The sequence below is a fragment of the Phoenix dactylifera genome, chromosome 8 (assembly GCF_009389715.1).
Source record: "Phoenix dactylifera cultivar Barhee BC4 chromosome 8, palm_55x_up_171113_PBpolish2nd_filt_p, whole genome shotgun sequence".
NCBI classification, from domain to species: domain Eukaryota; kingdom Viridiplantae; phylum Streptophyta; class Magnoliopsida; order Arecales; family Arecaceae; genus Phoenix; species Phoenix dactylifera.
The window spans coordinates 2748979-2759737 of record NC_052399.1 but is presented as its reverse complement, the minus strand read 5'-3'; the positions used below and the strand labels follow the sequence as shown (position 1 = coordinate 2759737).

The window sequence follows — 10759 nt, the reverse complement described above, 5'->3', positions numbered from 1 at the left end:
TACCACATTTAATACCAGAATGAAAGTATTTTCTTCCATACTGGAACTTGTTCCCTTGCTTAGTGAACCATAACTATCGGATTTGTTTGGAGTGAGAAGGCAAGCTATTTTCTCCTTGTCATCCTCCCTTTTTTAATATATATATAACAGGGTAAGGGGAAGAGAATTAGCCAGGTCTAACACTTGGGAGGACAACCCAGGACTAAAACCTGGACCTTATTTTGTAATTCAAAAGTTCAAGTGCAGGCTGAACCATGTTAGAGAATGCGTGTTGTATCCTGAAAATATGAAACACTTTTGATGACAGCAGAGTCCAATAGATAGTTGAATCAAAATCCTCTGATGAAACGAGAAACCAAAGTTGAAATTGAGAATGTAGCAATACATTTCTTATTGATCAGAAATAAGTGAAGTAGACACCCATCTTTGGTGTAGTTAAAGATGGTCCACGTTCACTCCTGATGCAATTTACAAGCTTTGTCCCTTCTAAAACTTCCCTTCTAGTCAACCTTCTCCTTTGGGACAAATTTGTGGTGAAAAATCAACCGGAAGAAGATATAGTAAAGCTCCAACTTTCCTCTACTATTGATGGAGGAGCTCAAGGGCTTTCAAGAGAACAGGTTTAAACCTCTCCATATCAAGCTTCACATTTTGCTTATATAGGTATATTTCCCCCATAGCTGTCCATCCAAGCTTGTGAACTGACATGGGGTCCTTGAACACAGGGTGGTCCTTAGGATACAGATCTATCAGAGTGCTCTCCTCTTCACTGATACTGTATTCCAAGTACTTCAGCTTCCTGTCCTTGGAAGGGTCCCCATAGTCAATCTTAGCTATCGCTTCCAACCCTCCAAAAGGGACTATTTGGATCAACACCGCATTCGTTGGAAGGAAAATGAGATTGGTGAGCCCAGCCCCATGCACTCCCATCATCACATCACATGAGTTCACAATTTGCGAAAACTGAGCGACGTTCGACTCGAATCTGGCCTCTGCAACCACCACCTCGTAGCCCAACTCTGTGGCCTTCTGAACGATCTCTTCCAGATTGGCGAATCTTCGAGTCAATCCCCTTGATATGACCAGCAGCCTAGGCTTCCTTTCCGGAAGCTCTGCCACCTTTATTGCTAGATCTTTCTTGAGCGAATAAGCACTCCTCAAGAATTCTGAGAAGTCCGACATGGAGTACCCATTTGGAGCTCTCGAGGGGTCGATGCTCAAATCCTTGTGGCTGTGGAGGCCAACGATCGCATGCGGGTAGCAATGCACTCGATCATCGTTGTCGAAATCTATAATTTCATATCTCGAGAGCTTGTTGAGAATCAGGCGATACTTGTTGACCCACCAAAGGTGCATGTGGTTTATGAGGAGTTGAACTTCTCCATCAAATTGTCTCGAAGTTATGAACAGAGGAATCAGCACGTCATTGAAGTCATGGTAGTAGTTTCCGTTGTAGCCACCATTGAAGAACACGATGCCAGGTACGTTATGATAAACCGTGCACCGAGGAGCTTCAAGACCGTTCGATAATTTGACGGAGACCTCCTTGATATTTGCCATTAAGCTGCGGTCTCCTTTGCGAGCATAAGCTTTAATCTGCCATGATTGATTTGATTCCGGATTGTCTCTTTGGTTCGAAGTAACAAACACCACAGAGGAGGACTTTCCATGGATTCTAACATCACCGTTCGCTTCGCAGACATCAGATCTCTGTTCAGAAAAATCACAAATCGGCTTCTTTTGAGGCTCCACATTCTCTCTTCTTCCACCTTGGCACAAGGAAAGCAGCTCATGTTATTATATGCCGAACAAGGCTTAACCATCTAAGATGCTGAATCATATACAGCGTTTCATCGAGTTATTTGACAGTTTTTTCAGTTACCTGGCATGACCAGCCTACTGGTACTGGATATATATATATATATATATATATATATATATATATATAGATAGATAGATATGCATGCGAAAAAGAAGAGTTGCTGGGATCCAATAACTATCAACATACCGAGTTGCTTGGGGTTGATGATGACCTCTTTCTTCATTGGATCACCAATTGTAGGAGATGAATTTTTGTCGGGGACCTTATAATCACCATGCTTTTCATGTCGATCCTCTATCCTGTTTTCGCTCCCTGTAACAGAACATTAGGCTTCTCCTTTTATTTATCTGTCTAATATAAAATTTGATCTATCCATTCAAACTTACAAAACCAACTAGATCGCATACTATGAACTACTTCGAATCCAATCAGATGTCCTGAACATGGATTAAATTTATCACCTGGCTATCCTCCAAGGAGACCCAACTAGCAAATCTTTAAAGCTTTTAAACTAATTATAGGTTCAAATCATTTGGCTCACCTAGTTTTTGAATATTCCTTGCATCTTGTCTTCCAGAGGGAGGATCACTTTTTGCAGGTAACGAGTTCGATTGCGTTCTCGTTACATCATTTTTGTTGCAGAGATTTGATCTCGGGTCTGAAGAACTGCAGCTTGGCTTGTGCTCCTGTCTGGCTTTTCCCGGTCCTGCATACTCCCAATAATCGCTGTAGGATAAGCCATATATGGAAACTAAAAGCCCAACAAATCTAACTACTTAAATCATAACCAGAGCATAACCCATCCAACTTAATGATCAAACCAACAGCTCATTCTGGTTATATATTTATGCTATATCTGCATAAATTTCAAGGCCTATACGAACCGGAGGTTCAATTCGAGCAATGAAAAACAATGATTCCCAAGGAACTCATAAGCTTTTCTTACCTGATTCTCGAGAGCTCATCTTGTCTTCCACCACTGGAGTTTTATGAACTCCATATATTGATGTTAACCGGGAATCAGCTGGAAAACCAATAAGATTTACAAGTTTTAGCTAGTTAAAGACTTCTATATTATTACAACTTATTGATTCAGACTTTGACATTATTAAGTTGAAAACAGAGAGAGAGTGAGAGACGCTTACCATTAAGGAAAGGAATCACAACAGGATCAGACATGGAAATGTAGAATATCAAGGCCACAAAGCATCCAACAAACAGTCCTACACCGAGCTTCTGGGGCTCGACTCGGCTGAAGTTCCTAGAAGACTTCATCTTGAACCCTGTCTTCTGATATCGCTAACTCTTGATCGTTTAGCTGGACAACGCCACCTTTCTCACGGAGGAAGCCGGAGGAAGCTGACACCAGGCTCTCGCTCTTATTGCTTTCGTGCTATTTTTAGGCAAGCTTTCATGGCTTGTTATGGCCTCCTTAAAGGTATATTTTAATAGGAGCCATCAGTTTTTACTTCCACAACGTGTTGTTTGGTTTGGACTTTGGAGGTGGACTGGATCCAAGATAGACCACTTGAGGATGGCTTCGTTATGGATGTAGTTGAAAGTTTTTTCTTCCAGTTGTATATGTTTGGTGGCTTGTGGGAACTCACGAATGAAGCAAATTAATACAGACAGCTTGGCTCTTTAAGCAACATGGCGATGCTTCTTCTCCCTCATTTAAGTATCACTATTTATTATTTACTGATGAGCATCCAAGTGATGGATCTCTTCCTCCCCCGGTCTTTAAATTAAAAATCCTAGCAGGTTACGTGCTTGACCTGTCACTTGTGCTAGCTTGATACAGTAGGGCTTTTCCTTTCTTTTTTTTCTTCTCAAAAAAGGTTTTTTAATTTCATATGAGTTTTTTTATTCTTAAAGCAAGATGGAGTGAAATAATGGCCTAAATTTTTGAAAGTGATTTAGATGGTTCGATGGTTTATTTGTTTGCCTATGGACTGCTGAAGACTTACCCTAGGCACTTCTTAAGATCTATGTCATTTCCAAGATGGTGCTTCTATGTATGTCCCATACATGAGAGTTTTGGGTGTTAATTTGGTAGGGACCAAGATGGATGGACGTCAGGTTCTTGATGCATGACAATGACCATCGGATCAATTCATTGTCCAATTATTGCTTCAGTTAATGTCGATGGACCAACTACTGAAGAGCCCTGTTGTCTTCTTTTCTAAAAACGTTTGAGAGCAAAGCTCCAAGGAAATTAAACCTCGTTGATTCCAAGGCCAACGCCAGGAGCAGAAGCAACCATCTGCCTTCTTTTTCTTGTAATGGATTGTATGCTGTTTCCAACCACTTGATCTTAAATTCTTCGTTGAGTGATAAAGAAAGTAATGAACGGCTCATTATCTGGTCCCAAGCAGCTGTCGAGGTATATATAAATTTGTCGCACATAAAGCCCAGTGTGCGAAAGTACACATGAAATTCTTCTTATGCCGAAGCAACGGATAGGAAAAGTATTACTTGGTTGGCTCGTGACATAGTGCTAATAGTGCTGTTTGGACGCTTAGAGAAAGGAATTATCCAGCTAACGAGCCAAATATCACTCAAAAGGAAGGAATGACTTATTTAATCAATGAACGGGGAAAAAAAAAAAAAAGTACTTAACCAGATTAAAATTATTTTAGAGAAGGATAGCATAATATTAGTATAATTTTAGAAATCACTTAACAACTTGTATCGCGTATAATATTTTTTTTATTAACATAATTCTGTATCAATTTATATTATTTTTTTTATTAACATAATTTTGTTAGAGTAATTTTAGGGATCACATAACAATTTGTATCGGTCACTAATATTTTTCATTGTTAGACTATATTATTTTTTTGTATGGAGCTTCTATACAAATATATATAATTTTTGAGATATACCGAGAAAAAAATAAAATTATTATTATTTTTTATAAATATTTTAATATATAATTTTAACCGTCTAAATTCTCTCTCTCTCTCTCTCTCTCCCCTCTTTTATTTTTTCCACTGCTTCATCGTACCAGAGTGCTAACCAAATAGTAGGGTAGAGTACTAACAATAATTTTTTTTTTTTTTAGGTAGTTAGGAAGTGAATTCCAATAGTTAATGCTGTTCAAGGAATGATTAGGTATTTAGACACAGCCAAAGGAGGTGATGGATCGACGTGCATAAAAAATGGTGCGCGGAGGTCCACACAAGAGGCCTACCATGGGGAGGGAGTGGTTCGTGTTCAGGTGTACGGCGGCTGGAACGAAATGGAAAGGTTTTGGTGGCTCCGCCGGGTAATCGGGCATCCTGTTTGACGAGCACAGCAGCGGAATGGGAAGGCATGTTGTTCGGTGAGCGGCAGGCGACGCAGGGAATGTGTTCGATGAAATGTTCGAGAGAGATGTAACTTCACCGGAGTTCGGTAGTAGTCTTGGCATTTCTCGGTGGCTGGCAGTAGGTTGAGATGGGCCTCGAGCCGGTGGGGGTCATGCCATGACGTACCCAATATTTATACTATGGTGGTAAACCCACACTCCATTCTTGTTCCTATTTGCCTTGAATTTACTTGGTTTTCGTTTGGTAGGATAACCATATAAGCGGACCTTTTGGAATGTGGACGTTTTCCACATGTTGATGTCTCTATATAATGTTAAAAAAAAAGATTTGGTTAAGTTAGGGAGATTAAATAGCTGGGAGGTGAGCCCATCATTTGCCTGTGCGGTGCAACTGCTGCCCCGGCTAGGAACATTGCAATTTATCTTAGAAAGAACTGAGACAACGATAGATTTTTTGGCCCAAAACACCGTTGTTTTTTTCTCTCCACGGATGCCAAACAAACAACAATCGGCAATCGATCCCAGGCCTTCCTGTACCTGCTCTGATCCTTTTCTTTCGCCATGTGGTCCATGAAAAAAGTGCAGTAGGTCGTCTTCAAAATTTGAGGGGCTTCAACTTATGGCAAACCGCATATGAAGTAGAATGGTGGTTTATAGTATCATTACTGCAGTGACAAAAGGGAGCATCCTCCATCATCTCTCAATGTGTAACCTATTTTTTAGAGCCAGCCATAGGAAGAACTTTGTTTTCTCTGGGGCTTCAATGATTCATGGAAAAAAGTCCACTTGATCTCACAAATTTGTACAAAGATTTTATTGTGAACAGTTGATCTGAAGTTAAAACAGCAGTGAGTTAGTTTATGATGAAAGTTGGAGAGGGGAGATCAAAGATAGCAAATTACTGAGTTCTGCTCTCTTTTCATCATTTAGGTTGATTCAAAAAGAGACATCCTGCTTTGTTCTCTTTTTACATTGTGAGGACACTGTGGCATTGGATCTGGTAGTTTCTGATTATAGCTGTGGAAATTGAAGGCAGAGGGGGTATTGTTCACCCAAGAATCCTCCCAAAATCTGCTCATTTCACTGTTGCCTTCCCAGTTTTCTTCTCGAGTAATTTCCTCAACATATCCGCGAATCCTCATTTGACTCTATTACAACATCGTTATGGTGTTTTAGCTATAATTGAGATCTAAACCCTAGGGACATTGGGGGCAGCACATCAAGAAACACAAGTGGTTCACTAGCTAGAAGCTTCAAAAGACCAGGTGAGGGAAGGCATGGGAATTAATGTGACAATTTTTTATTATGACTAACACAAAGTTAAACTTGTGTTTTGTCGGGGAATTTATGATATACAAAAGATATCAATATGTAAGTATGTAAATAAAGATATTTATATTTGCAATTAACCTATAAAAAGAGGGATTGTATATATATAAAAAAAAGAGAGAGAGAAACTCTGTCTTTCTTGAAAACGAACAAAACAGTGAGACAATAATTAAAATACTAAAGATACAGCCGATGCCTTTATTCTATTGTTAATGGAGGAGCTCGAGGGCTTTCAGCAGAACAGGTCTAAACCTTCTCAAATCAAGCTTCACATTTTGTTCAACTAGGTATACTTTCCCCATAGCAAGCCATCCACGCCTGTGAAATGACATGGGATCTTTGAACACAGGGTGGTCTCTAGGGTACAGATCTATAAGAGTGCTCTCTTTTTCACTGATGCTATACTCCATGTACTGCAGCTTCATGTTCCCGGCTGGGTCCCCATAGTCATACCTAGCTATCTTTTCCAACCTACCCCAGGGGACTACCTGGATAAACACTGCACCCATTGGAAGGAACAACATATTTGTGAGCCCGGCCCCATGCACGCCCATCATCACATCGCACGAGTTGATGATGTGTGCAAACTCGGCAACTTGAGTCTCAAACTTGGCCTCTGCTCTCAGCACCTCGTAGCCCAACTCCTCTGCCATTTTAACAACTTCCTCGACATTCGTAAGCCTTCTAGTTCGATGTCTATCTATGATTGCAAGCCTTGGCTTCCTCTCGGGATGTAATCCCATCTTGATGGGCGAGTCTCGATCGAGGGAGTAGGCGCTGCTCACAAATTTTGTGAAGTCGACCATGGAATACCCATTTGGAGCTCTCGAGGGGTCGATGGCCATATCTTCATGGCTTTCGAGGCCGACGATAGCATGGGGGTAGCAGCGAACTTGATCATCGTTGTCGAAATCGATAATCTCATATCGAGTGAGCTTTTGCAGGATATGGCGGTACTTGTGCACCCACCAGAGCTGTGTGTTGGTTATGAGCAACTGGACTTCTCCATTAAATTGTCTCGAAGTTATGAAGAGAGGAATCAGTGCGTCATTGAAGTCGTGGTATACGTTTCCAGTGTACCCACCAACTGCGAATACAATGGCGGGGACGCTGTGATGGAGGGTGCAACGAGGGGCATCGATACTGCTCGACAGTTTAACGGACACTACCCTGATTTTCTCCATTATGGTTTTGTCGAACTTACGAGCGTAAGTCCTGAGTCGCCACGACTCATTTGGTTCTGGATCGCCCATCTGATTGGAAGCAACGAACACCACGGAGGAGGACTTCCCATGAATCCTGACGTCTCCTTCCATTCTACAGATATCAGATCTTGCGCTAGAAAAATCGCACATTGGCTTCCTTTGAGGCTTGACAGCCTCACTGCTTTCACCTTCACAAAGAGAGAGAAGAACCCACATTAGACACTGGCAGTGGGAACCAGAAGTTGTGTTATGACAGCTTCTTCAGCTATTTTCGCTGAAATAGCATATTGGATATTTATAAATGCCAGTTTAAGCAGTTGCGACTCTGAGATTCAATGTAGAAAGGAAACCAACATACCTAGTTGCTTGGGATTCATGATATTTTCTTTCTGAGTTGAATCACCAGTAGTAGAAGAATTTTTGTCTGGGACCCTGCTGCCGCCATCCTTTTCATGCTGATCCTCTCTGATGTTTTCGTTCCCTGTAACAAAGAAGAATAGGTTTCGTGATTAGACACCAGGAGCTCAGGTTGATTGCGGCAGGGAACAACGCATTTTCGATGAGTCTATCCTAGTGGCAGAGCTGCTCGCGGCGTGGGAGGGTCTCGTATATTCTAGTGTATACTTGGGGGCCCAGCGGATATTCTTGGTCAGGTGCGGACGTGCCAGGCCAGATCTACACCCACTAGTCAGGGATGTCTGTCATCTTCTGGGCAGTCTTGATTCTTTTTGGGTCGCACATGTTTTTCGGGAGGCGAACAGTGCAGTGGACTGAGTCATCTCCTCCGCAGCTCATCATTCTGGAGCCTATATATGAGATGGCAGTGGCCCCATCCCACAGAGCCTCAATCGTGTTTTGTCTTTTAATTTCTCATGGCATACTCACATCTATGTGTAAGTGGACCCCCCCTCCAAAAAAAAAAGAAAAAAAGAAAAAAAGAAAAATAAAAATAGAAGAATAGGTTTCCCTTTGAAGCGAGCTACTGGAAAACAGCTAGGGTTGTACGATGCCAACTACTGGAAATCCAAACTGTGTGCTCAATTATTGATTTGCAGCTGGGATTACTTGCTGATGGAGCCTAGTCAACTCGCACATCTTTTAAGTTTTAACCTGTGATATTAGTATGAAAACTCTAATCATTGGCTCACCGAGTTGCTGGGCGCTAATTGCATCTTGCCTTCCAGAGGAAGCATCATGAATCATAGATGATGAATTCCGTCGCACATTAATAGCATCATTCTCCTCGAAGAGATCTGATCCTGGATGCGAAGCATCACTGCTTAGTTTATTCTCCTCTGCAGCATTTCGCGGTCCTGCATCTTCTCAATGATTACAATATGATCGGTCATGTTGTCGATCAAAGAACCCAATAGATCTTAAGAGATGAACAAAGATTGTATAATCTAGTGGAAGGATCAAACTCAAAAAGACTCATCATGGTCATGCTCACTTTTAACTAAACGAGTTTCGAGAGCTATACGAATCAGAGGATCAATTCAGGCAACGATAAATAGTAGTTGCCAATTTCATGTCATATTCTGGTCTTACCTACTTGCGGCGAATTCATCTTGTGCTCCACCATGGGACTAGAAGGAACTCCACGAGCTGGCGCTGCTCGGGGCTCAACTGTAAAGCCAACTGGACCTACAAGAATTTTAACGCAATGCTAAATTTAAATTCTCATGCAGCTTGTTTCATATGGTTTGCAAATCCACCAATCTCGCATAGCTAGCAGCTGCTGAATCCATGGCTACAGACAGTGAGATTATCAGTTTGGTCGAAAGCGACTTACCGGTCGGTAGAGGAGTTACATAACGATCGGACATGGACATGTAGATCATCAAGGCAAGAAAGCATCCAATGAGCAATCCGAAACTAAGCGATCGGGGTTCGATTCGACCTATGTTCCTAACAAACTCCTTCTCATTCCCCATCTTCTAGATATCAGTGGCTCTATGCAATCTCCTCCTTAACACCTTAGTCGCAGACGAAGATAGCAGAAAGCTGGCACCACCCGGCTCTCTTTATTGCTTTCCTTTGTGGCTGCTAAGGCCAACTAGCTAGTATTTCTAATGGGGAAGTGAGGGAAGGAGCATTGCAATTGACTAGAATATTTCCACATTCAATTTTGTCCTTGAGACCTCTTGTTTAGTTTTAGAGAGTGACGGGATCCAAACTCCACGACTTTGGAGTGATTCTCAAGGAATATTAACCAGTTGGCGACTTCAAATGAGACGGCAAGGCTGTCTTGGTCATCCTTGCGTGAAAAAAATTAAGTATGCAGCATTTATACATGCTTCACATGCCACTCGAAAATATGATTGTGGTCTAGGAGTATTTTATTGACTAAAAGCTAGATGACGTGAAGTCACGGCATAAATTGCAGGTTGTACCCATGCAAGATTTATGTGAATGCCGTTTTTTATCCAAAAAAAAAAAAGAAGCGATAGCATAAATTTGAAAACGATTTAGCATGGTTTTATAGCACTCCTCGGACCTATCCCTTCTTAGAAATGAGATAACAGAGCTTTTCATTGTCTTAACGAAGGAGGAAGAGCATGTTTCTTCCTTTTCTCAACGGATAAAAATAATAATAAAAGAATAAGAAAACAGGAACTTTTCGAGTGGTTGGGGTTGCAAGGATGCGGCAAAATCTTGTAGTCAAAAGTCTGAATGAACAGATTGGTTGCATGGTTATGGTCGCAAGTTGCAGCAATTCAATAATTAATTTATAGTAAAGAAGTATAATGATTAGGCACCTTAGACCAATCCAGAAGTCAACTTTTCCCTCGCCGACTTCGCTAGATAATCTACAGAGTTACTTTAAGGCCACCTATGCTTTTAATTTTTATAAAAAAGTACGAGTCATTGACGTCTGAGAATGCCTTCTTAACCTCCCACAGTTTGCAAAACAGAGCTATCGGTCAGCCTTTGCAGCCTTCCGCTATTGAGAGGATGGTTCATTCTCAAACCTTGAAAAAGATACACCATCAACCATGTAAATGAAAAGCCTCTGCTTTTCAACGGTTTCGATCATCTATATCTCATTCTTTATGTAATTGCATATCAGCAGCAGCAGTGCCAGTGTGCCAA

The 10759-nt window shown here is 41.3% G+C and overlaps 2 protein-coding genes across 4 annotated transcripts; both read right to left on the bottom strand.

Annotated features, from left to right (window-relative positions):
* Positions 1-338: 338 nt before the first annotated feature.
* LOC103696231 (beta-1,2-xylosyltransferase XYXT1-like) lies at positions 339-3422 on the bottom strand. Its single transcript, XM_008777777.4, has 5 exons — positions 2968-3422; positions 2769-2846; positions 2364-2528; positions 2009-2134; positions 339-1769 (listed from the first exon to the last, which is right to left on the bottom strand). The coding sequence occupies exons 1-5, from the start codon at positions 3095-3097 to the stop codon at positions 583-585; spliced, it is 1686 nt and encodes a 561-aa protein (XP_008775999.2). The 5' UTR covers positions 3098-3422; the 3' UTR covers positions 339-582.
* A 3080-nt stretch (positions 3423-6502) lies between these two features.
* Positions 6503-9814, bottom strand: LOC103696210 (alpha-1,3-arabinosyltransferase XAT3-like). 3 transcript variants are annotated; one of them, XM_026800597.2, is made up of 5 exons: positions 9459-9809; positions 9215-9310; positions 8815-8979; positions 8025-8147; positions 6503-7854 (listed from the first exon to the last, which is right to left on the bottom strand). In XM_026800597.2, exons 1-5 carry the CDS (start codon positions 9598-9600, stop codon positions 6671-6673), a joined length of 1710 nt encoding a protein of 569 aa, XP_026656398.2. In that variant the 5' UTR covers positions 9601-9809; the 3' UTR covers positions 6503-6670. The 3 variants fall into 3 exon arrangements, with proteins under 3 accessions (XP_026656398.2, XP_008775973.2, XP_026656403.2); XM_008777751.4 differs by having other exon boundaries at positions 8815-8985; positions 9459-9805; XM_026800602.2 differs by lacking the exon at positions 8815-8979 and having other exon boundaries at positions 9459-9814.
* Between the last annotated feature and the right edge of the window lie 945 nt (positions 9815-10759).